Here is a 27,024-nt window from a genome sequence, read left to right as displayed (position 1 = left end):
ATAGATTTGCAGAAATCCGAGGATCAGATTCCTTTTGCGTTTTACCAGAAGGACCCAAGAAGGGGCAGGCAGCTTCCAAAACATTTCAATTGGGTCCGCCAGTTGGTCACTAGGGCCTATGGTCTGAAACATAAGGCTCCTCCCTTCAGTGTGAGAGCTCATTCTGACAGGAGTGTAGGGACCTCCTGGGCTTTTTGCCATCAGGTATCTGTGACTCAGATTTGTAAGGCAGCTACCTGGTCTTCAGTGCATATGTTCACAAGATTTTATCAGGTAGATGTTCGAGCAGCCGAAGAATCGGCTTTTGGCCAGTGTACTACAGGCTGCCTTTTAAAGTCTGGCTATTGCTCTGGGTCGTCCCAGTAAGTAATGAATAATAGCCTAGCGCTGTGTCCCGTGATGTATGATAAAGTAAATAGGAGTTTTTCATCATATTTACCTGTAAAATCCCTTTCTTTGACTACATCAAGGGACACAGGGTAGATCCCTCCACTCCTTTTTTTTTTTTTTTTTTTTTTTTAAGGATTCAGTGCTTGCTACAAAACTGAAGTACTTCCTGTCTAATGCCTTGTACACACGTTCGATCGTATCATGTGTGGGCTCCATCGGACTTTTTCCATCAGATTTTCTGACGCACAAAGTTTGAGAGCAGGAGCTAAAATTTTCCAACAACAAAATCCGATTGTGTGTATGCAGCACAAGTTTCTGACAAAATCTGTCGGATTTTGTGGTCGGAATGTCCAACCGTGTATACAAGGCATAAGACTTTGTCTACTGGTGTCCATTCACCTAGATATGGCGTATAACCCAGTAGTAACAGATAATTGCCTAGCTCTGTGTCATAGTTACATAGTTATTCAGGTTGAAAAAAGTCCATCCAGTTCAACTATAAAAAAATTAAGTAAAAAATATTGTATAATTCAATATACCCAATTCTATACCCACAGTTGATCCAGAGGAAGGCAAAAAAACACCAGCAGAGCATGATCCAATTTGCTACAGCAGGGCAAAAAATTCTTTCCTGATTCCCTGGATCAACTTTACCCATAAATGTTGGTACCCCGTTATATTGTACATTTAGGATAGTATCCAGGCCTTTGTTAAAGCAATCTACTGAGCTAGCCAGAACTGCCTCTGGAGGGGGTCTATTCCACATTTTCACAGCTCTTGCTGTGAAGAAACCTTTCCGTATTTGAAGAGGAAATCTCTCTTCCTCTAGACTTAAAGAGTGCCCCCTTGTCCTCTGTGTTGACCGTAAAGTGAATAACTCAACACCAAGTTCACAATATGGACCCCTTATATATTTGAACATATTGTTCATATCCCCCCGTATTCTCCTCTTCTCAAGAGTGAATACATTTAGTTCCTCTAATCTTTCCTCATAGCTGAGCTCCTCCATGCCTCTTATCAGTTTGGTTGCCCTTCTCTGCACTCTCTCCAGTTACCCAATATCCTTTTCGAGATCTCTCTCTCTCTCTCTCTCTCTCTCTCTCTCTCGATCTCTCTCTCGATCTCTCTCTCGATCTCTCTCTCGATCTCTCTCTCGATCTCTCTCTCGATCTCTCTCTCGATCTCTCTCTCGATCTCTCTCTCGATCTCTCTCTCGATCTCTCTCTCTCTCTCTCGAAAGGACTTTGCTTGCTTTGGAACCCGCATGCTATTATTGAGCTTATGATCTATCAAAACCCCCACATCCTTCTCCATTATGGATTCCTCCAGTTGTACTCCCCCTAGCATGTATGGTGCATGCATATTCTTGGCCCCCAAGTGCATAACTTTACATTTATCAACATTAAACCTCATCTGCCACATAATCGCCAAATTAGACAGAGCATTGAGGTCAGCTTGTAAATTGAAGACATCCTGTAATGTTATTCCACTGCATAGCTTGGTGTCATTTATAAACATATTAAAACGTAAGGATCCCAACACTGAACCTTGGGGTACACCACTGATAACCTTAGACCATTCAGAGTAAGAATCGTTAACCACTACTCTCTGAATTCTGTCTTTTCTGTCCATTTACAAACTGATATTTCCAAACCTGTAGACTTTACTTTACACATGAGCCGTGTGCGGGGAACTGTATCGAACGCTTTTGCAAAATCCAAGTATACCCCGTCCACTGCCACCCCTCTGTCCAAGGTTTTACTTACCTCTTCATGAAAAGAGATCCGGTTTGTCTAAGTTCTGTCTCATGAATCCATGCTGTCTGTTGCTTAACCACTTAAGGACCGCCGCATGGAGATATACGTCGGTAGAATGGCATGTACGGGTACGTGCTTGTGCCTGTACTTGCTTGCCTTCCAGCAGGTGGGGGGTCCGATCGGACCCCCTCCCACTAGCTGTGGCGGTCCGTTTCACTTCAGGAGCGTTCCGGGATGAGGGGATGGCCGTTGGTTTCTGGCCATCCCCCCTCGATCGCTCCTGGCGAATGAGAAGCTTCCCCTGCCTGTGTAGTGTAAACACAGGCAGGGAGGAAGTGATGTCACTCTCCTTGGGGCGGTCTTTTTGACCGGACTGCGAGGAGAGGACATAGTAAGTGCACCAATCACTACACTGACACGTAGTTACACATAAACACACAAATCCCCCTCAGCGCCCCCCCCCCTCCCCCCCCCCCAATCACATTGTCACTGATTGCAGTGATCATTTATTTACTGATCGCTGTATTTAGTGTCAGTTGTGACAGTGTCAGGGCAGTTAGTGTTAGGTCCAGGGTAGCCCCCTACCCCCCCATAAAGGTTTAACCCCCTGATTGCCCCTAGAGTTAACCCTTTCACCCCCTTTTGCCAGTGTCACTAAGCAATCGTTTTTCTGATCGCCGCATTAGTGTCACTGGTGCCGCTAGGTAGCTAGTTATTTTTTTAGGTTCACTGCCAGGTTTTTATAGTGTTGGGTACCCCCATATACTAGCTAATAAAGGTTTTAACCCCCTGATTGCCCCTAGAGTTAACCCTTTCACCAGCGATCACCGTATAAGTGTCACTGGTGCGCTGGTTAGCCAGTTATTTAGGTTCTGCCTCAGGTTTTTATATAGCGTCAGGGACCCCCATATACTACATAATAAAGATTTTAACCCCCTGATTGTCCCTAGTTAACCCTTTCACCAGTGATCACCGTATAAGTGTTACGGGTGACTCTGGTTAGTTTGCTTTCTATAGCATCAGGGCACCCACCATTTATTACCCAATAAAGGTTTAACCCCCTGATCACCCGGCGGATGATATCAATTAGGTTTTAGGGTCAGGGTCTGCGTCGCCCCAGGCAGCGCTAGGTTAGTGCCAGTACCGCTAACACCCACGCGCAAAGCATACATCTCCCGTAGTGGTATAGTATCTGAACAGATCAATATCTGATCAGATCTATACTAGCGTCCCCAGCAGTTTAGGGTTCCAAAAACTAATTGTTAGCGGGATCAGCCCAGATACCTGCTAGCACCTGCGTTTTGTACCTCCGCTCAGCCCACCCAAGTGCAGTATCGATCGATCACTGTCACTTACAAAACATTAAACGCATAACTGCAGTGTTTGCAGAGTCAGGCCTGATCCCTGCGATCGCTAACAGTTTTTTTTGGTAGCGTTTTATATAATATAAATATTAGATTTAAATCCTGAAGGCGGTGCTTCGTTTTCGGGATCCCGTACGCGGCTAGGCTCCCAAAAAGTCCCCCACATGTGATATCCCTGTACTCAAGAGAAGCAGCAAAATTTATTTTGGGGTGTAATTTCACTTATGCCCATAGCATGTGTGAGCAATATATCATTTAGTGACAACTTTGTGCAAAAAAAAAAAAAAGTTTGTAATATTCCCACAACTTGTGGCAAAATATAAAATATTTCATGGACTCAACATGCCTCTCAGTAAATAGCTTGGGGTGTCTACTTTCCAAAATGGGGTCATTTTGGGGGGGTTTGTGCTATTTTGGCTTTTTATGGCCTTCGAAACTGTGATAGGTAGTGAAGAGTGAAATCAAAAATTTGCACCCTTAGAAATCCTGAAGGCAGTGATTGGTTTTCGGGGTGCCGTACGTGGCTAGGCTCCCAAAAAGTCCCACATATGTGGTATCCCCATACTCAGGAGACGCAGCAGAATATATTTTGGGGTGCAATTCCACATATAACTATGGCATGTGTGAGCAATATATCATTTAGTGACAACTTTTTGTAAACTTTTTTTTTTTTTTGTCATTATTCAATCACTTGGGACAAAAAAAAAATATTCAATGGGCTCAACATGCCCCTCAGCAATTTCCTTGGGCTGTCTACTTTCCAAAATGGGGTCTTTTGGGGGGGTTTTGTACTGCCCTGCCATTTTAGCACCTCAAGAAATGAGATAGGCAGTCGTAAATTAAAAGCTGTGTAAAATCCAGAAAATGTGTTGTATGGTTTGTAGACGCTATAACTTTTGCGCAAACCAATAAATATACGCTTATTGACTTTTTAGTAAAAAAAAAGACATGTGGCTGAATACATTTTGGCCTAAATGTATGACTAAAATTTAGTTTATTCGATTTTTCTTATAACAAAAAGTAGAAAATATCTATTTTTATTTATTTTTTTAAATTTCCAGTCTTTTTCCTTTTTATATCGTAAAAAAAAATAAAAATCGCAGAGGCAATCAAATACTATCAAAAGAAAGCTCTATTTGTGGGAAGAAAAGGACGCAAATTTAATTTGGGTACAACATTGCATGACCGCGCAATTACCAGTTAAAGCAGTGCAGTGCGAAATTGTAAAAAGACCTCTGGTCCTTAGGCTGACAATTGGTCCGGGGCTTAAGTGGTTAAAATTTTTTCCAGTAAGAACTTGTCTATGATTTCGTTATGTAGTCAAAGAAAAGGACTTTACAGGTAAGTGTGACAAAAATATCCTATTTTTCCTTCCACTTGACATAAAATCCCAATAAAAAAATGACAATTTCAAGGGGTATAAATATTTTTCAAGATACTGTATAGGTTCCTTTTTTTAATCCCCCCCCCCCCCCCCAAAAAAATAAGTAAAACTCCTGCAGCTAAAATGTGTGGGTTTTTATTTAGTTTTTTTGTTTTTTAGAAACTGCACTGCAATGTAGACGCTACACAGGCAGGCTTGTATGCTAACCTTTTATCTCTTAACAGGATGAGGAAAGGCTAAAACTCTTTAGAAAAGCAGCAGATAAGCATCAGTTGCTGTACAGAAATGCAATGACTGGAGCTGGAATTGATCGACATTTGTTTTGTATGTATGTAGTATCCAAATACCTTGGGATGGATTCACCTTTCTTGAAAGAGGTAAAACACCAATGTGTGCTTTGTTGAATAAATTACAGTGTTACTATTAGTTTTAACTGCTAACGCTTCATGTAAATTTGCTTTCTTAGGTGCTGTCTGAACCCTGGCGCCTCTCCACCAGCCAGACTCCTATCCAGCAAGTGGAACTCTTTGATTTAGTAAACCATCCAGAATATATTTCATGTGGAGGTGGATTTGGCCCCGTAAGTAAATATAGTCTAGTGTTTCATATTCAAGATAACTCATACACCAAACTTTAAAGCTGATTCCTAGCTTTTTTTTATTTATTTTTTTAAGGACATTTACCTTTTCTAAAAGAGAATGTTGGAATGACCTCATGCATGTTTTTACTAGTCCATTCATTTTTTTTCTTTCTGTTGGAGATATCTTCGTTTTGGTGTGTAACTGAGTTTGAATATGACTGTACCTAGGTGAATGATGTGATGTTGCTATTGTTGGAATCACCTCTCTTCCAACTGATTGGGTTAGGGAGTCTGCCAAAAATATTTTAGTTTTTGCTAAATGATGGATGGCTATATCACTTAACATGTTCTTATTTTACATGGGGAAAATTTTCTTGGAATGTCTGTGCTTGCGTTTCTGAGAGGAATTTACTAAGACTGGAGTAGCCAGAATCTGGTGCTGTGAATGGCAATCGGCCTCCAGCTGTCATCTTCAAAGTGTAACTGAACAAGTTGAAATTAAAACGGACCCACACTGCATCTGAGCACCACAAACCAAAAATGCTACTTAATGAATTTTTAATATTCAGAGCAAATGCACTCATTCATCCATGTCTTTATGCTGAGAAAATCATTTTGAAAAACGCCCCCCCTAGGGCAGATGATTCATGTAGCACTTATTACCACTAAATCATTTTGCCCTTAGCTTAGGCATACAGGCAGGAGAATGGTGTGCTTAGCTGAGAAAACCCCTCCTCTCAACCCTGAGGACTTCTGGCATGTATGACATCATTTGTCTAGGCCTGGAAACCATGAAGTAACTGGGGAAATGTAAAAAAAAAAAGTTAAAAGTAAATATGATATACTTGCCTCTTTTTCCATAAGCATTAAAATAAGTTAACAATGATTGAGATAGTGACGGCTGCTCCATATTTCGACTGCTCAAGTTTTAGTACATTCCCCCACCTCCGTCTACACAGCTTTCTGTGACCATTATTATTGGGGTTCCCCACTCTCCATGTTGCATTTTCCATAAAAAAAAAAAAAAAAACAACAAAAGGTGCTAATGCAGAGGTGGGTGAGGATACCCATAACTCCCAGGTGGACTATCCAAGACAACAAGGCATATACTAGGCCTAGGCCTAGATCTTACTCAGTTCACCAGGGTCCACTTGTAACTAAAATATCACTTTTAGGTGCACTGACCATTTTGGGAAATGCATAATAAACAATATTTATGGCAGCTAAACAGTTTTACATTTTTCTACATTAAACCTCATTAATTTGTTCAGATCTTTTTGCAAGGATTCCACATCCTGCAGAAAAATGATTGCCCTGCTTAGCTTAGTATTGTCTGCACATACTGAGATTGAGATGTTCAGGTCGTTTATGAATAAATGATATAGGATTAGTCCCAGGGCAGAACCCTGGGGGACACTGCTTTCCACACCAGACCATTCCAAGTACTCACCATTTATCACTACCTTCTGAACTTGCCCCTGTAGACAGTTTTCAATCCATATGTAGGGGTGGGGTGAGCGTGGAATACTAATACTTCTACAGAGGCACCATCCTGGGAAGATATGCAACTATGTGTCAAAAAGTATATAGAACTGGATGGGACTTTAATTATGCCTTCGAGGAGTATGAACAAATGAAATACAATGCTAAACGTATGAAAAAATAGACCATTTTATTTACTATAAAAACTGTTGAAAAAAGTACATGACAGTTTAAGCGATTTAGGTTTGAATTCAGGGTGTGCAGATCCCAAACAATTAATAGATATGTGGCCCACGCATTTTGCAGACAGTGCTGCTTCGTCAGGGCCTTGAAGATGGCACAATATGGCATTGTGTGAATTCTACAGATGAAACATCAATTAATACTGTATAGATTATGTAATTACATAAAAAATGAATACACAATGTATATAGACAATAATTGTAACGGTTTTTATAGTAAATAAAATTGTCTATTTTTTCATAAGTTTTATTGCATTTCATTTGTTCATACTCAGAGTCCCATCCAGTTCTATATATTTTTTGACACATAGTTGCACAGTTTTCAGTCCATGTTCTCACCCTTTGGGTCCATGCTGACAGACCTTAGTTTGTACAATAAACATTTATGGGGAAGTGTATCAAATGCCTTTGCAGAATCCAGATAATCCATGTCTACGGGCCTTCCTTTATCTAGATGGCAGCTCACCTCCTCGTAGAAGGTTAATAGGTTGGTTTGGCGAGGACAATTCTTCATGAATCCATGCTGATTACTGCTAATGATACCATTTTCATTACAATATCTTGTATATAGTCCCTTATCATACCCTCCAAGATCTTGCATACGAATTATGTTAGGCTAACTGGTCTGTAATTCCCAGGGATGTATTTTGGCCCTTTTTTAAATATTGGTGCTACATTGGCTTTTCTCCAATCTGCTGGTACCATTCCAGTCAGTAAACTGTTCGTAAAAATTAGGAATAATGGTTTGGCAATTACTTGACTGAGTTTCTTAAGGACCCTCGGGTGTAAGCCATCTGGTCCTGGTGACTTGTTAATGTTACGTTTCCCTCGTGAAGACTGAAGAAAATAATAAATTCAGTACCTTCGACCATCTCTCCATCCTTTGTAACCAGATTCCCTTCATCGTTCTTTATGGGGCCAGTATGGCCTTTCTTACTATTTATATACTTAAAGAATTTTTTTGGGGGATTTTTTTTTTTACTCACCTCCGCTATGTGACTTTTCGTGTTCTATCTTAGTCGCCCTGATTGCCCCCCTACATTTCTTGTTGCGTTCTTTAAAGTTAGAATGCTGATGATCACTCAGCCTTGTATTTTTTATTTTATTTTTGAAGGCCTTCTCCTTTGCTTTTATATGCATTTTTATGTTAGAGTTAAGCCACCTAGGATTTTTATTAGCTCTTTTAAGTTTATTTCCCATTGGGATACACTGGCTAATACCCTTAATTAATATGCTCTTAAAGCATACCCATTTTTCTTCCGTGTTCTTTGTTACTAAGATTTTATCCCATTTAGTATCTTCTAGCAAGGATCGTAATTTAGGGAAGTTGGCACTTTTAAAATTCAGGGTCTTTATATTCCCTTTGTGTGATTTATCCTGAAACTAATTGACCTCGCTTCCTCACATCAGCCTTGGTCCACAGGTGTATGGACAGGCTAGGGTAGTGTATGGACAGGCTAGTATATAGCCAGGGTGGTATATGGACAGGCTAGTATATAGCCAGGGTGGTGTATGGGCAGGCCAGGGTGGTGTATGGGCAGGCCAGGGTGGTGTATGGGCAGGCCAGGGTGGTGTATGGGCAGGCCAGGGTGGTGTATGGGCAGGCCAGGCTGGTGTATGGACTGGCCAATGAGGGAGAGGGGAGAGAGGAGGGTGAGGGGGAGGAAGAGAGGTGTAAGGAAAAGAGGGAGGGGTAGAGAGAGAGAAAAAGAAAGGGGGAGGGGGGGAAGAAGGTGCAGAGCACAAAGTGGTGAGAACAGGGGGGGGGGGGTGGTTGTTGTTCTGGGGATGGGAATCGCACTCGCCAATTATGTCTCCCCCATCCAGTCTGGTGTCCCTCAAGGCTGTGGAAACTTTTGTTTGAAAAGTACTGCTCAGCTGTACTCACAGAACTCCTCTCCCAGCACAAAGCAAGTGCATGGCATGCATGTGGATGGAGCGTGGGCAGGGTTGGGTGGGCACAAATGGGAGGCGGTGTATTGGATTGGAGAAGCAGCAGAGTGAGGGCGGGGTTAGGAGGACAGTGGAGACGGAACACAGCCCGACTCCTGTGTAAGCTGGCTTTCCCGTTCTCACTGTGTGACAATGACAGGATGCCAGAGGCTGTGGAGCGCCGGAAATAGTTATACCTGCTCTCCGTCCCCACACTATAAGTCATGGTGCCTGGGGGAGAAGACGCTCCTCCCGCAGCTGCCCACATAGACTCCGCCCCCTGCTCCGCTTGCTTGTTCATCCTTATAACTGTCCGGCTCATCCTGTGGCTTGTCACCCCACATACCGCAATCTGCTTGGTTCTGCGGGTGTGTAATAGCAAGGAGCGGTGCAGAGTCACTTTGTCAGCAAGGGTTTACCGCCCCTCCTATCCTGCCGCCCTAGGCGGCTGCCTGTTCTGCCTAATGGTTACGCCGGCCCTGGATATGAGGTCGGCCTACCCCCTCCTCTCTGGTTAGGGGACCTGTATCATACTCCTAGTATTACTTTCCCCTTAGTTTCCTCCCTTTATAACTCTACCCATAAGGATTCCACCTCCTCCTGCTCCATTAGTGATGTCTTCCCTCACATGCATTTGTACATAATTTGTGATATACAAGAATACCCCTCCACTTTTTTACCCTCACTATCCCTGGGATATAGGGAATACCCTTGAGTGGTTGCCAGACAATCATGAGAGCTGTTGAACAAAGTCTGTGAAATTCCCACAAAATCGAAATCCTCTTCTTACAACAGTAGCTCTAGTTCTCCCATCTTGTCCGCCAAACTCCTGGGATTGGTGAACATGCTATGTAGTTTAGTCTGGATGCATACTATCTCCTTATTGGGTGTTCTGAGGTTGCAAATATGTGTTGTTACTGTACTTGCCTTGGGTTTAAATGCTTTAGTCAACCTACCACTAATGCCCCCAATACCACCCTCTGGAATTTATTCCACGTGGTCTTCAAGGAACATCTCTTTGGATTGTTTCTAGATATTATTTATCTAGGATACTACTGACGGCAAGAGTACCCATCTTCCCCAGTAGAAAAAGCCTAAGGAATAGACTGCTAAGTATTGTCCCTCCCTCCCACTTACTGTTAAGAAATGTTCCTTTTGTTTCTCCACTTCCTCATCAAGACCCTCAAATCCAAGTTCCCAGCCTACCTGCAAGGTCTGACACTCTAAGCCTGACAAATCCTTAGAACAACATTCTTCCGTGTGCAAGAAAGTACCTATTTTCTGGAGTAATGGGGATGCTTGGACAACTTGCATCTCCATTGCTTGGGTGCAGGAGGTGGTATCACAGGGTTACTAACTATCTGCGCTCCCTGCCCCCTCTTCAGTGTCTCACCAACAACCAAACTGTTCTGTGTTGCTCCATAGATTAGCTTATCTATTTGCACCCTCTTGAGTCGTCTAAATAGTCTTGGATTGTGGAATTTTGTCCTTATTTCAGAAATTCCACATGAAATCTGCCATATGTTATCACCTTCCATCGCCAGAGAGATTTTCTAAGTTTTGTGGACCTCAGGCACAAGTACTGCTAGTCCTCATCTTTCCAGCATACCTATGTTATGCTGTTGGCTCACTTCACTACCAGTTCATGGCCCTGCCCTCCGGCCTCTTTTCTGCACTTCGGGTGTTGAACAAAGCCTTAGCCCAACTATTGGCCCCTCTAGGCTCTTGTGATATGCCTGTTGTGGGAGACTTAAACCATCTTCTTTTGAGGGAACAGTTGGCTTGAGCTCCTGTTGGACAAAATTTTGCTTTATTATTATTTTTTTTTTTATTTTTTTTTTTAAGTTGCAGGAGTTTGGGTGGATCCCACACCTTCAGAAATCGTTGCAGAAAACTGCCGTATCTTTTGGGTTATTTGGAATATTCTGGACACAGCTCATACCAGAGTGTTTCTTCCATCAGGAAAACCCTTTAAGGCTATAACGTTGAGGACGGAAGATTTAATTGAAACAATGACCTGAATAAAAAATTAATAAAAGGCTTTGGGAATTCATTGATGGATTTTCATTTTTAATACCATTTGTGGCCCCACTACCAGGTGTTTGAAAGTTGTGCTTGCCATTTTTTTTTTTTTACTTTTCTCTAAGAATACCTTTGTGAGGCTGGTACCTCCGTTTATGTTCTTAATATACAGTTAATATCTTTTTTTTTTTTTTTTTTGTAGGAGTAGTTTTCTTCTTTTTGTTTTTCTTTAGGGCTGGTTCACACTGCGGGCGATGCGAGGCGACACGACTGTCCTCGCCGCAATCTGACAAGTCGCCCCCGTTCTGTACAATGGAACCGTTCTGAGAGGAGCGACTCGAGTCGCTCCGACTCAGAAAAAAGGTTCCTGTACTACTTCTGGGCGACCTCGGGGCGACTTGCATTGACTTCTATACAGAAGTCATTTGCAAATCGCCGCTGAGGTCGCGGCAGGTCGCGGCGAGGCAAGTCGGTGTCGCCTCGCATCGCCCGCAGTGTTAAACAGGCCCTTATTGAGATGGTGCTTAGGGGCCCTTGTGGTGATTTCTAAAATAAATGAGATTCCACTTACTAAAGTGAATTTTAGATATTGGATATGCAATTAATTGCTAAAATTAACATTGAAATTAATTCTACTTACTAAAATGAATTTCAGATGTTGGATATGCAATTGCAGTATTGACGCGGTGGATATTTATTTACTAGATAAAAAATATTTTTGGAATGTTTTGACAGTATTAGTATACTTCCCTGTCTCCTCCTGTAGTCCACATTTTGCTCCTGCCATATTGGCTGGATTGGTGCGTTTAAGAGGGGTTTCTCTAACTTGGAGGCATGGTTTGGTTCTGGAGATGCCTATGAGTTTAGGCGCATGGAGTGTATGTTCCTTGATTAAGTGCACACAAAAATTGTGGTAATATTGATGCTTAAAGATTGTGTATGGATACGTTTTATTAGTTCCTTTCTGCGCAGGGTTCTTTTGAATATTGTGGTTTCTTGATAAAGTAATGAGCGAAACATGTTGAAAGCACCACTCAGCATAATACTCACTAAAGGCTCCTTGAATCTGCATACAAACAAGCATAATACTGTTTATTGGTTTAATATAGTGCAAATAACCACTAAACTCAAGTATGTATTTATCACTCAAAGTACCTTCTATTGCCCTGTGTCCTCCAAATGTTGTTTTTTTCAGCTGTACTATGACTTCATACCACTGTATGTAGGAACATAGCCACCCTCTCCCGAGATCCATTAGGGACTCTGGGATTCGTATTGTGTAGTACTCATTCCAAACAGGAAGTGAGGAGGAATTTAAGAGGTTCAGGAGCTCACAGAGGACATTACAAGGAGGCAGAATAACGCAGCAAGAATTGTTTTTTGGTAAAAATTGATTAGAAGATTAAATTATTGTATGTCTATGGATTATTTTTGGAGAACAAGGATATGGCTTAGTGTCACTTTAAGACTTTCCAGTCTTGGATTTTCCAGTCCAGGAATCGCTTGATTCTGCTTTTTTGGGAGCGTAAGGAAGCCAACAGTGCTGCGGAGTATGGGGGCTACGGGGGCCCGGGCAGCAGAGGGAGCCACAGGGTGATTAGGGTGTTCCCAGACACACTTTCATACACATGCCTATGACCGTGTGTACCTGTTGGAGACATACGGTACCTCTTTCTACTCTTACCCACAGGGTGGATTTTCTTGCAGCCATCATCTTTATGATACAAGTGTCTTAACTGGGGGGCTTATCCTGCAAGGAACCTTTTCTGGTTTTACATAGGGAACAGGTGATGTTGAGACAAAGTATTTTTTATTTGTTTAGAGTTGTTTCTGTCTTTTATCTCAGCTATGCCATAGTCCCATCCCTCTGCCCAGCCTTGATTTAGCAAAAGGAAATGTCCTGCCATTGTCTGGATGCAATTTGTTTAGTCTGTTTCGCAACTACTTTTTCGATAGGCAGACTAATTCCCTTGGTATTCTGAATGGACCTCTTAAGGGTGCACCGGCTTCTTGTTCCACCATCTCCAGGTGTCTTGCGCAATCCCCCAAACCTATGGTCTAGTAAATCTGGCATTGCTTCTTTATTCTTTCAGTGTCTGTTTTTGTTCTGAGTAGACCCTAGGCTCATCTGACATCAGCTTCAGGCATTGGGTCCTTCAGGCGGCTTTTTGAGCTGCAGGCAGTCCCCAGTTTTCTGTGGGGGTTTTTTTTTTTTTTTTGCTTCTGCCTATTAACCTTTGTTGCCATTTTGCCCAACACTCTGTTAAAACTCTTGTTGATACCCCAACAGTCTTAAGCCTCATACACACGATCGGACTTTGTACAAACTTTCCTGTGGATTTTTGTACAAAGGGCGTCGGCCGAGAACTTGTATTGCATACACACGGCAGGACTTTTTCAGCCAACTTTCACCAAATCATGTGTTTTTTCTGCTCTTTACCGCCACCTTTGGTCAACTTCTGTATTGTCTGATCTTTTGCATTGGTTCTGAGCATGCCTGTTTGTACTTTGTACAAAAGTCCTATGGTTTTCTGTACACACGATCAGACTTTGCTCCATTGGACTTTTGTTGCCAGAAATTTTTTATGTTCGCACAGCCAACAAAAGTCAGATGAAAAACAAAAAAGTTTGTCCGATGGAGCGTACACACGGTCGGGTGTTGCTCCAAAACAGCTAATTTGCATGTTTGTTGTCAAAAAGTCTGATCGTTTGTATGGGCCTTAAGAATTACTGTGAATAAAGTAAAAAAATGTTTTTTACAATTTTTAGACTGGCGGGGTTTTACTACCATCAGAAGAACAGCGCATCAGAGAGACTCATAGTCTGATGTAAAAAGCATAAAGACAATTTATTAAATGAAAAAGATAAAAAACTCAATAAAGGACGTTTGATCCTCCTGGGATCTTAAAACCTTTACATCAGTCAATCACGACAATAAAACGACAGTTGCTTGATGACAAATTAACCCTGGGATCTTCTATTCGTGACTTTGAGATATTGGTGACAACAGGGCTGTGTTACCAGTGTAGTCTATTGTGCACGTGGATATAAGGACTGTGGGTGATTATCTCCCAGAGGCAGGGGGAACCAGTAGAGTTCCTATACAAGTGAAAATAAATGGTTGGAACCGAGTTCCAAAAGTCACTCACTTTTGTAAATGGCTGGACTGTAGGGCTGGGGCGCCGTCATGCTGAGCTGGAGGAGTGGAAGAGAAAGGGTCAATCCTTCTCCCTGTGCTCCGGGACGGAGGTGCAGTAAACGCTGGAGGATGTTGGTCCAAGTTGAACACAAGGTGGCATCCACCTTGTGTGTTAGAGAGGCTTGGAGCGCAGCGCTCCGCTTGCCCGAGCGGTTGCGGGTCACTATTGGTCACGTGAAAGGCTCCGTAGCGAGGGGAGTTGCCATGCTGACAGGTTTTATTCATTTGTGCGCCAATAACTTTTGTTTTTTAATGCTGGGGGCTTTACTACCACCTGCAGGAGAAATGGACACCAACAACAAAAAAGCTAATGCCTAGGATAGAATAATAAAGCCCATATTTCAGTTTTGTAGCAAAGTATTTTCGAAAGCATGAAACAAAAACAGAGGGAAGGGACCTTAATAGACCCCAGAAAGGATTTTACAGTGAATACAAAAATCATGTTTTTGGTTACCAACGCCGTACTCCAGTTTAATTTCATGGATGTTTGGCTTATTAATGTTATTGAATACATTACGAAGTAGTGCAGTCATAGAAAACATGACATGTTTTTAAAAATTGAAGCAGTGCTAAGTCTCGTGTGTTTTTTTTTTTTTTTTTTCTTTTTTTTGTTATCATGGTAGGTTTTCTTTGATAGCATTACTTTAGTTTGTGACCCTGTATGAAAGCTATAAACAAATACCTTTTGCATTACATATGTTTAAAGGAAGAATCTTGGTGACCTTTTGTCCGTTTGAAGATTAATTGCTTTCACATTATACTGTATGCATTTAAGTTGGCCAGAAGGTCTCATTCGCTTCCTTTTCTACTTCATTTATCTCTAATAAATGGGTTACAGGAAGCTGTGTTTCCAGCTTTCAGTGTCTGTACTTCTGCTTCCTGTTTTTCAGGTGGCCGACGATGGATATGGGGTCTCCTACATAATAGTTGGTGAAAATCTGATCAACTTCCATGTGTCCTGCAAGTTCTCCAGCCATGAAACAGTGAGTGCCCTGAATGTTTTCCTAATTATTTTTGATTAATCATTCATGATTGACATGCTACTTTTCAGGAGATATTTCTGCCATCCTGAAGTTAAAAAGGCTTGCAAAAACTCTAGGACATCATTTACACCGAGAGGTGTGTCTGAGGACGCATGCTTTTTTGCACAAAAAAAAGTGCTGGCATGATTTATAAAATCATGGCTCACCAGAATGCTTGGTACTTTTGTTAATGCTGTAAAAAGGCAGTGTGTTTGTGTGGTGCGGGAAAACATTTGATTTAGCTCACATTCTGCACCTGGTGTGAATTAGTCCTAGAAGTTCACAGGCTTTCATTAAATATTCACTTTGTTAGATTGAGCAGGGTTTTCATAAGTCCTTTGGGAAGAAAAAGACTATTTTCAGTCATTCTGAACTGTGTAAACTCCCTCTGGTGTCTCCATCAGACCACACTGGGGAGTAGAGCAGAGACCTGAATATCAATCGGAATATCCAGGGGACTGCATAACCACACTCAACTGGGTGGGTGTAAACAGATTGCAGAGTAACTTTTAAAGATAGTCATGAATCCATTGCCTGCAGAATATTATTCTTTGAATTATTCTATTTGTGACTTTGTTTTGTGCCCTCTTAGCTGGGATGATTCCAGCATGAAGGCTTTTAAATGTAAGCACTGATATTGCTCAACTTACGAATGAAAATACTTTAGCTGCCTTGATTTTGTACAAGGACTTCAATACTGTCACTGACCTGGAATATACAGTATAATAACGTCACAAGCTCTGATTTTCCTTTAATTAGTTGTATAATTGTTCCTGGGTCAGGATAGCAAATTATTGAAGTCTTTTATAAAAGTAGGGTTACACCGACACTGTCTGATACTAAGCATTTGCATGAGTATCGGTACTCGTGCAAATGCGCCGAAACCTGAAACCGATACCTTAATTTCATTCATCTGTCAGGGGGATTCCTTCCCTCACATGAAATGTATACAAACTAATGCAGGCAATTATCTGTTGTTAATGAGCAGTGCCGCTGCGTTTTTAACAACCGATTACATTTCAGCTGTCCGTGGGGATTTCCCTTTCCTGCAGCGGACCCGCCCCTTCCCGCACTGGCCCCGCTCCCTCCTGCATTGGCCACGACCCTCCCCTTAGCTCCGGTTTTTGGGTTCTCCTGACGATATGCTTTTCCTCGGGCTCCTCTGTAGGCTGCTGCCGGGTGACAAATCTGCCTGGTGAGTAGTGTGTCCTGCACCGAGTCAGGCTTTGCTTCCCTCCTCTCTGATGGCTTTCCCCAATTGTCTCAGCTGCTGCAGAACTTCTTGGAGGGGGCCAGGTCTGCTGGGTGTTGTAGTGCAGTGATTGGCAGCTGTTGGGTTCCCAAATACCCCCATCCCTTTCCTCCTCCCTTCCTGCATATACAAACAATAACACCTCTCCACCATAAACAATATCACTTCTCCTCACCTCTCCACCTTAAACAATAACACCCCTCTCTACCAAAAAAAAGTTAACTGTACGGTATTAAAATAATGTAAATACATTTTTTATTTCATTCATTGACAGACAGCGTTCCATTATTCAGAACCATAGGGTTATACCGCCCCCTACAGGAGTAGGACACTAGGCAGGAAAAAAACACTTGGCTGCACCTATGGGCAGTCCTAGGTGGTATACACCCCCATCTCTGCTTTAGGCCTCCAGTTTTTTTTTCTTCTGCCGAGTAAGGACCTAGTTCCCTGCTGGGATCTCTAGTCCGGGATTTTTCTCTGGCGAGAACTACAATCAGTTGCCGGGCTGGATACTAAGATCCAGTGGTCTCCCCCAGAAAATTTAGGCCGTGGTTTTGCAGCCTACTGACCGGGCGGCTCTGGAGGCTGCAGCTTTCCATTTTTTTTGGTGTCCGCTCTCCGTTCAGTGACTTGGATCGGTCCAGTCCACCCGCGGGCCACGCACTTGTGGCCCAAAATTGAGTCCGTGCCTTTTGTGGCTTGCTAGGCCTCGTGGCCATCCCTCTACCAGAGGAGCGGTACTGTGGGGGCTCTGTGGCGACCTCGTTTTGGGGGTCCTTTAGGTGGGCCCAGGGTGGGTGCTTCTGGCGCTCCTTGTGAGGGGCCTTAGCCTGGTCCCCCTGTGAGGGGACTCAGTGGTGCCCTGTGTGGGCAGCATCCATTGGTGCCCCCTGTGAGGGGCCTCGGTCTGTGCCCCCGTGAGGGGCATCTGGCGCCGCCTGTGAGGGGCCTCGGGCGGTGGGGGTTTTAATTGGTGGCCCACTCCTGAGTTTGGTCTAGGTGATGCTGTATTCCTGCTATGCCTCTTAGTCGCAGTTCCCCTGGTTGCTGAGCTCTCTGTTTCAGCAGTGGTGCTTAGACATGTATTGTGGGGGGCTACCCTGGATGACATCATTATGCGTCCTTTATTTTAAAAGTTTTTTTGCTTCCATTGTGCATCTGTCACTTGACCGTTTGCTGTTCTCCTTGTGGGGCTGTGCAAGCCCTGTTGCTTCAGAGTGTGATTGTCCCGGTGTCGAACAGTTTCAAGGGTTTTATTCAAACCTGCTCACAGTCCAAAAAATGGAGGGCATGGTGCGTCCAGTTCTGGACCTCAAGGCCCTGACCTGCCTTGTGTGGGTACAGGATATCAGGATGGAGTTCATCCACACGGCGGTGTCACCCCTCCATCATGGGGACTTTCTGGCTTCTATCAACATCACGAATGCTTACTTACTCATTCCATTATGTACCCGACTAAAGCGCTTCCTCCGTTTTGCTGTGGGCGCTGAGCATTATCGACGCATGGTGTTACATTTTTGGTCTTGCCACCACTCAGCTGTTGGCCCTGGATCTTTTGTGGTTACCTCAGTGGGGGTTTGAGGTCCTGAGCTGCCAGGACGATCTACTGCGAGTCCTCTACTACCCTGAGGGGCAGCGTAGATTCTATACAGACTTTGACAGATTAATTTGGCTTCTATACTATCTGAAGTCTGCTTTGGATCCTTCCAGAACATTGGATTATCTGAGCCTGATCCGGTATTCAGCTCTGGCCAGAGTGTTTCTTCCTCTGGACAAACTCCAGAAGTTGCATGCTGCATTTTTCATTTACGGTTATCCGGCAAGTAGGCCTCCCTATGGACCTGCATATGGGTGTTGGGTCTGATAATACCTACCTTTTTGAGGCAATTTAATTTGCACAGTTCCATACAAGCTCCCTTCAGGGAGATCCTGGCATAATGGGACAATTGCCGAGGTCTCTGGATAATCTGATTTAGCTGAGCCAGGAAACCAGAGGTTCCCTGGTTTGATGGCTGTGCTCTCTGGTTCTACGGCGGGGTAAATCCTTTCCCCCCTTGTATTGAACAGGGTGACCACCAATGCCAGTCTGTCCAGGTGGGGAGATGTCCTGGGTCTGAGCTCTGCTCAGGGTGGTGGGACGCTGGTGGAATTCGGACTACCTCAGTCGCCTAGGGTTGGACCACGGGGTGGGCCCTTCACCGGGCTGTGTTTCATCAGATATGTCTCTGATGTCTCCTGAGGTAGATCTGTTTGTGTCCTGGCTCAACAGGACGGTACCAAGGTTTTTGGCAAGGTCACGGGATTCTCTGGTGGGCACCTCAATCACTCTGGTGGCCCATGGGGCTGGTAAGGTTTGGGCTACGCCTTTCCTCTTCTCCAGCTTCTGCTGTGGCTTTTGCGCAGGATCACGGCCACAGGGATTCTGGCCATTCTATTGGGTCCCGTCAGGCTGGGTACACCGACTGGGTGCACCTGGTCGCCGCCATTCCTTTGACGACTGCCTCTCAGGGAGGATCTACTGTCCCTAGAGTCTCTAGTTGTAATGGCCTGGCTATGATGAGCTAGGTGCTGAAGTTCTGACACTGCTGATGGCTAGGGAGTCTCTCCTAGGAGGTTCTACCTCCAGATGTGGAAAAAAGCGCATATATCCTGGTGTGAGTCACCGGGCAGTCATCCTTGTTCTTTCTCGGTGGCTCCGATTCCAACCTTCCTTAACGGGGGGGTTGATCAGGAATGGGCCTCAAGTACCATCAAGGGCCAGGTGCCAGCCTGGGTGGTCTTCAGCATCACCTGGTCTCGCACTCCCTGGTGCGTACCTTTTTATATTCACGGGGTCCGACATCTGTTTCCACCCATGCAGTCTCCTCTACCGCCGTGGGATGTGAACTTGGTGATTTTGGTTCTCCAGAAGCCTCTTTTAAAATATTCTGGAGATTCCACTGCTTACTTTCTCAGAAGGTGGCCTCTTGGTGGCTATCACATCTGCTTGTAGGATGTCAGAAATGGTGGCGTTATCTTGTCGTACACCTTATCCAGGCTTACACTAGGTTAAGGTGGTTCTTCGCCCTCTTTTCCTCAATTTCCTTTTGAATTAGAACCTTGTGCCCCTGATCAACACATCCTAAGGAATTTACCTTATCTGCCCTGCATGTGGTTTGTTGGATTCGGTGCAATTGGCAGTCTTTTTGGCTGTCAGACTCACTGTGATCACTGACGGGCCAAGAAAGGGGCTGTCGGCTTCTTCTGCAACCATTTCTGGATGGATCAGACAGATGATGACTCTGGCCTATTCTGTCGGATCAGGTTTCTCCCTTCCCTGTTATGGTGTATTCCTCTCGGGCACTTAGTGCTTCTTGAGCCTTCTGTCATCAGGCATTCATTCCGCAAGTTTGCAAGGCAGCCACTGGTCGTTGGTGTACACTTTCACAACGTTCTACAAAGTGGATGTGTTGGCATAGGCAGATGCCTCTTTTGGGTTTTGCAGGCTACTGTTTAAAGGGTCTGATCCCTCTTGAAGGGGTATTGTTCAGGTTGGGTCCAGCTTGTCTTGAGCTCATGTTACCTGGTTGGCTCTTGTTTTACCCTTGGGATTTTTCGTTGTCCGATCCCTCAGGTTGGCACTGCTTTGGGACGTCCTTATGGTTCTGAAAAATGGAGCACTGTGTCCATGAACGAAAGAGAAAATGGGATTTTTGCCTTACCGTAAAATCCATTTCTCTGCGTTCATTGAGACACAGCACCCACCCCTCTAAGGATTAATACTTATGACACTGCTTGTTACTAAACCGAAGGCCTATAGCAGAGAGGGGGGTATATACCACCTAGGACTGCCCATAGGCATAGCCAAGTCTTTTTTTCTGCCTAGTGTCCTACTACTGTAGGGGGCGGTATAACCCTATGGTTCCGAATAATGGAGCAGTGTGTCTTCTGTCAATGAAGAGAAATAGATTTTACGGTAAGTCAAAAAATCACAATTTTTTATTTTATTTTTTTGTATTCGCATCGGCAAGTACTTAAGGCAAAGTATCGATACTTGTACTCTGTCTTAAACTGATATCGGTGCAACCCTAGATTAGCCAGGAAACTAGCCTGGAAATTAGCCTGGTCCTTCAGTTTTCCGGGACCTGTGAAGTGTTCCAGAAGGCTGCAGGGAAAGGAGGAAGGGCGCCGATCTGATCGGAAGTGGAAATGGGTACTTGTAAAAATCTGACCCACCTACCCCCGCCCTTTTTTACCAAGCTCTTTAACAACCTACATTTTTACTTTGTTACTATACAAGAGAGGTGTGGCTTATTCACATGGGTGATTAGAATTGCCTGTAAATGGTAAAATTAGGGCTTAATCATCACAAGAGGCAGAGTTTATAATTTTTTCAATTAAGAAAATTGTAAAATAAAATTGATCAAACCGCGTCACTTTCCCTTTAATTTAAAGAGCAATGGCACTTGGGAGCAGTTTTTAAGTGGGGATTCTGGTGGTGTGATCTTACATTTGAATCCCTTGGTCTGCCCATCTGTTATGGCTATCAGGAGAGGCTTTCACTCCGCCTGCTGAATTTTTTATTTATTTATTATTCTAAAGACAGCAGTGAGAGGAGTTAAGGATACTCCATAGTGGTTCTGAACAGGCAGAACCCCAAATTGGATGGACTTGGAAACAAGATCTCACTGCTTGAGTCACCAAAAGATGTAAGACTAGGTGACCCTGCCTACCAGACTATCCCTCTAACTGGAATATAACGTTTGGAAGTGCCCTAACCCGTTAAACGTATAGTGGGAAAAGTTGTTAGGGGATCGCTGTAGCTGGGTACACACTGTCTGGAGGAAAAAATAAATAAATAAATAAAAACCGACAGTCGGATCGTGTGTGTCTGTCTGTCTGCCCTATGGCCGGCTTCTGTTGGACAAGCATACTGGAAAACCAGCATCCGGCCAGTGGCAGAGAGCGCTGATTGGCATCCCCCAGTCAGAACACAACAGCTCAGCAGGGGAGATCGCTGAACTAACCTTGCGTGGTTAGTACAGTGGCTTCAACCAGAGCGAACGTTTTTTTGTTGTTCCAAAAAAAAAAAGAAAAACAATAATAGTGTGTACCTGGCTTTACACTTGTTTTTTTCAGACAGCTTTGATTTTTAAACAAAGGTTGAGCTGTTAGATGACAAATTCTGATATTGATGCAGCAAAAACCCTTCATGATGTAGTATAAGTATATCTGCACACATATTTGCATTTCAGCACTGTTTCCTGTGGGTCTAGTGCTCTGATCGGTGTTATAATCTATATGCAATACTCTGTTTTGACATTCATTTCTTCAATCTTGCTCTCCACAGGATTCCCACTGCTTTGGCAAGCACATTCGAGAATCTCTGCTTGACATTCTGAGCCTGTTCAAGCTGGGGAATAAGTAGAATGTTTTTTTTTTACTATCCTGCAAGCCTTTCAAACATCTATGAGTTACAGTCAAGGAGCAAGAAAAAAATGCAAATGAACTGCTTCCAAATACTGGGACCATTGTTTTACATCTCAGCCACAAGAAGCTACAAGAACATGGTCTGCATTATGAGTACCGTCCAACACTGCCTTACATGCAAGATCCTACATGTATTCAAGCAGTACAATCACAACAGAAGAACAATCTGTCCCAAATTTTCATTCAAGTTTCCTGTATACAAGGAACAATGTGCTGAGGGAAATACTCATATAACTCAGACCCTGAGTTTAATTCCTTACAAAAGCATACTTCTAATCGATGTATGATGTGCAATGTGAACAAGCATCTTGCTTTAGGTGCTGGAGATCGGATGAGTTCTGTGCGTGAGCTGGTGCCTTATATGTCCTGTGTAAATTTATGGCTTATTATAGTGAAGTGTCAAGCAACGCAATGCAATATTTTTCCTAGTTGTCATACCTGCTACATTTGTTTGAGGCACCCCATAAGCGCCAACAGTTTTTCCTTTTATTTCAAATACCTTTTATTTTTGGGCTTTGTTGTATATTTTGCTTGCTTTGTTACTGCTGTAACTGAACTGGAGTATTTGCCTGACCATACCAAGTTTTATTTCATACTTTTATAAGTAATTGTTTTTTCTCTTTGTTATTCACCTTATTCTATGCCTTTCCATAGACCCGATCTTGACGTTGGGCTTTCAGTTTAAAGGACTCTCACCAAAACAAATATGTTCTCAGTGGAAATAATCAGGGTATGATTGATTTAGCAGCTGAAACCCATAAAATTACTTGCTTGTTTTACCCTGGAACCAAAAATTTTAGGTGGAGTACTCATTTAAGCTGAAAAAGCAGAAAAATCACCACCAGCGCTACATACAGGAAAGAACTATCAATCAAATTGTTTGTGGCTGTTATTTATAAATTCTTAAGTTAATATCCTTAATTTACAAGTCTATCTCTAACTGTTTATGGGTCATACTTGAGCAAATTACAACACGGGTATAAAACAAAGACTTAATTTTTACTCTCTCTTAAAGCAAACCCAAAGTGTGGGGAAAAAAGTACTTCAGCTGCCATGGCTCCACATAGTAGACATCTATCTCTAGATGACTTTTACTATTCAGCACCATGGGTGCACCCAGTCGCAGGTTGCTGTGATATGCTATTACTGACCTGCTTCCCTAGTTCAGAGCCTCACCTTGCACATTTGAAGCTTCATTTTTGGTCCATCACCTTGATGGACAGCCTCCGTGGCTAGTTGAAAAGCTTACTAGGCAGCATAAGCCAGATTGACAGAGAAGATGGTTATATTTGTATACCATAATGACCTACGATTCAGTGTGCTTAAAGCACTGAAAAGGGAAACTGTCTTGATGTGTAAGTACTAGAAGGAGCCAGTGGCAGTTTTTGTCCATGTCAGGTTTACTTTAAGAGTTGCATACAAACACACATATGGATATTACTTGGTTTATTCAGTACGACTGTGTAAAAGGTTTAATGTGTAGCAAAACATGGTTATCAGATTTCAGTTTATTTTAGTCTGGTTTGGCAGTCCGAACACGGTTCAGATTGTGTATGGGCATGCTGAATGTACCAAGTTTATAGATCAATCAGCTTGGGTACAACCAGCATGCTGGGTGTTGCGTTCAATTATCGCTTGCGGCTGCTATAGCCAGTAGCAATAATCACTCGCTTCCCCCACCCCACGCACGCTGGGAGAAGACAATGGCCTGGCAGGAGGGATATCCACATCAACACTGGCTTGGTGAGGGAATCGAGCAAAGTTCTTTCCTGCATTCCGTGGTTGCAATAAAGACATTTGCTCTGTATATGGACGGCCTTAGTGAAAGAGTGCTTGTGATTGCTCGTGGTTACAGAATTTAGCATGTTATCCTTTGCTTTGAGTAAGCCAAGTTGTATACCTGAATTTCAAACATTTTATTTTGTGTTTTTATCTTTGTGTATATTTTTGTTTGAATTATAAACACTATTTTACCTCCTATTGATTTTTTTTTTTTTTTTTTTTAAGCTGGCCATAGACAGTTTAAAATTTGGATGGTTTAGTGGGAACTGAAATAATTTAGATCTATGGGCTGCCTGTTTTAAACTGAAGTCCATCTATCGATCAACCTCAGTACAGCCAGCCTATTTTTTTTTATTTTTTTTTGTGCAGTCACTGCTGGTGGCCATTGCCGCAGGCAGCGATTGTTTTCCAACAATGGAACGATGGAAAAACATTGTGAGCGGCAAGAGGGATTCCCCCACTGACTTGTGTTGATGGGGGGGAATCGAGCAAATGTCTTTTCTTCCACCAGTGGTAAAAGGAAAGAAAATTGCATAATCTATGGCCAGCCTTAGAGTATATGATTCTCCTTGGCATGATTATACTGCCAAGTGTTTACCAGCTATCCTTTTTTTCTGCATTTTTGTCACTTATTTTCCATAGCTTCATTAATTTATCAGAATGTTTATTAAGATACTAGTCCCCTTGATGTCCACACTAGAAGTGATTTCTGGTAAAGTAACATGCTGCTCTTCTGTAAGAACAATAAATATTAACGGCATAATTAAGTTCGCTGCAGCTCAGCCAAGAGAAGAGAAGCCTGTGGTTTCTGTGGGTCTGTAAAAATGTCAAAATTGGGTAGACTTTATTTTAGATGCACCTTTAAATCATTAAACTATTCTTATAAGCCTCTGTGTCTAACGCCTAAAAGCCAGGGATAAGATACATACAGTCATGATAGAGAAGAAAAGGGTAAATTGCGACTTTATAGATGCAAAATATATTGTCAAGATATACAATATAATGTATAAAAACTATTTTGTTTTGAGGAGAAAAATATAATTATTTTAAAAAGCTATACAAATGGCTAGTACAGTTGGTCACAATTTCATCAGCACAGCAATGTAAGATGAACTTCCCAACATGTTTCGCCCATGTACCGGGCTTCCTCAGGGGATGTTCGTTTAGAGGGTACAAAGCCTTCTATTGGAGAACACAATCAATTTATACATATTAGATTAATTTAGAATTCATATGATATATAAACATTTACAACTATATTATGCATATGCGTCTCCTCTGCCAGGTTACCACTGCTTACCTATATCTCCTAGAGAAAAGATCCAAGAACTGCCGGGATGGCTAGATGTTTAGCTGCATCAAAGGGACCATGCATTGCAGGTGACCATAGATGGCAAACAAGGACCACCTAAGGGATAGAAAAATATATATTGAATGCATTTAAATATCAGAAGGAATCATGGGATATCTTTCCAGATATGAAAAGATAAAGGGCTATAATAAAGTCCACTTACAGAAATAAATTCTGCAACTGGCTTAATACCACAAAGTTCCAGATGCTTTAGTCTCTCTAAGGTTCCTTTGATGCAGCTAAACATCTAGCCATCCCGGCAGTTCTTGGATCTTTTCTCTAGGAGAAATAAGCAGTGGAGATGCATATGCATAATAATATAGTTGTAAATGTTTATATATCATATGAATTCTAAATTAATATAATATTTATACATTTTTTGTGTTCTCCAATAGACTTTGTACCCTCTAAACAGGCAGCATCCCCGAGGAAGCCAGATACATGGGCGAAACATGTTGGGAAGTTCACCTTACATTGCTGTGCTGATGAAATTGTGAACAACTGTACTAGCCATTTGTATAGCTTTTTAAAATTTTATTTTTCTCCTCAAAATAAAATAATTTTTATGCATTATATTGTATATCTTGACAATATATTTTGCACCTATGAAGTGTAAATTTCCCCTTTTCTTCTCTATCATGACTGTATGTATCTTATCCCTGGCTTTTAGGCGTTAGACACAGAGGCTTGTAAGAATAGTTTAATAATTTAAAGGTGCATCTACACTCTCTTGCTCCTCCAAAATAAAATAATATTTATACATTATATTTAATATCTTGACAATTGGTGTGTCCGTGTTCATAAAAAAATATTTCACCCAGTGTCATGATAGTTATATACACATTACTAAGCCTTCTTTTTGAAAATGTTGGTTACCTTTCTGTTATGATGGCACTCTTTTACAACAAGCTTTTTTTTTTTTTCCTTTCCTTTCATCTTGAGCCCCTGAAAAAGATTCTCTTCAGAGCTGTCAGGGCTGCAGAATAACAAAAAAAAAACGTTATTTCTTACTTTCTTCATGCGACTGAAGCTCTGTCGGCATGAACAGTGACCGTTGCAGGGGGAAGCCTGAAAATGGCATCTGATGCAAAACGTCTGATTCTTTTTTACAGGGCTTATAAATAAAGGAAAAAAACACAAACTAAAACCTAAATATATTATGCTTCTTGTTTTTATAAAGGCAGTCAAAGCTTGAACTGGTGGCAGGGTTTCTTTAAATTGGTTGTAAATGCAGAAGGATTTTATCTAAATGCATTCAATGCATTAAGATAAAGCCTTCGGTGTGCAGCAGCCCCCCTAATACTTACCTGAGCCCATCTCGATCCAGCGATGTTGCACGAGAGACTTGGCTGGCCAAGACTCTCCCTCCTGATTTGCTGAGGCATCAGAGGAGTGCCATTGACTCCCGTCAATAAAAGTCACTGAGACAATGAGGAGAGAGAGGGTGGGGCTGGGCCATGGCTTTGTGTCTGAATGGACACAGAGCGATGGCTCGGCTCTGGTGCCCCCATAGCAAGCTGCTTGCTGTGGGGGCACTTGGCAGGCGGAAGGTACCAGAAGCACCGAAGGGGGACCTGAGAAGGGGAGGATCAGAGCTGCTCTGTGCAAAACCACTGCACAGAGCAGGTATGACATGTTTATTTTCAAATTAAAAAAAATAACAAGACTAGTATCAATTTAGGGCACATGTTCACCTTAAAAAAAAAAAAAAAAAAATCTCCATAGCTCTCGATGTACCCTAACCTATGACCCCCCCCCCCTCCCCCACAAATACCTTGTGGGTTCTTACTTGCCTC

General features: G+C 42.6%; 1 protein-coding gene across 3 annotated transcripts in view; it reads left to right on the top strand.

The window, feature by feature from the left end:
• The window catches only part of LOC143933940 (carnitine O-palmitoyltransferase 1, liver isoform-like), a 203,607-nt gene extending 179,532 nt beyond the window's left edge, over positions 1 to 24,075 (top strand). For all 3 annotated transcript variants that reach the window (XM_077457117.1, XM_077457118.1, XM_077457116.1), the window contains exons 16-19: positions 5,120 to 5,272; positions 5,362 to 5,475; positions 15,243 to 15,335; positions 21,956 to 24,075. In XM_077457117.1, coding sequence (XP_077313243.1) covers positions 5,120 to 5,272; positions 5,362 to 5,475; positions 15,243 to 15,335; positions 21,956 to 22,033 — 438 coding nt within the window. In that variant the 3' untranslated portion in view covers positions 22,034 to 24,075. The remainder of the gene's footprint in view (positions 1 to 5,119; positions 5,273 to 5,361; positions 5,476 to 15,242; positions 15,336 to 21,955) is intronic.
• The last annotated feature ends 2,949 nt before the right edge of the window (positions 24,076 to 27,024 follow it).

This window comes from Lithobates pipiens, unplaced genomic scaffold, assembly GCF_037356315.1.
Source record: "Lithobates pipiens isolate NorthernLeopardFrog02 unplaced genomic scaffold, aLitPip1_a1.2 Scaffold_27, whole genome shotgun sequence".
NCBI classification, from domain to species: domain Eukaryota; kingdom Metazoa; phylum Chordata; class Amphibia; order Anura; family Ranidae; genus Lithobates; species Lithobates pipiens.
The sequence above is the reverse complement of the archived record's forward strand: the minus strand, read 5'-3'. Positions and strand labels throughout refer to the sequence as shown.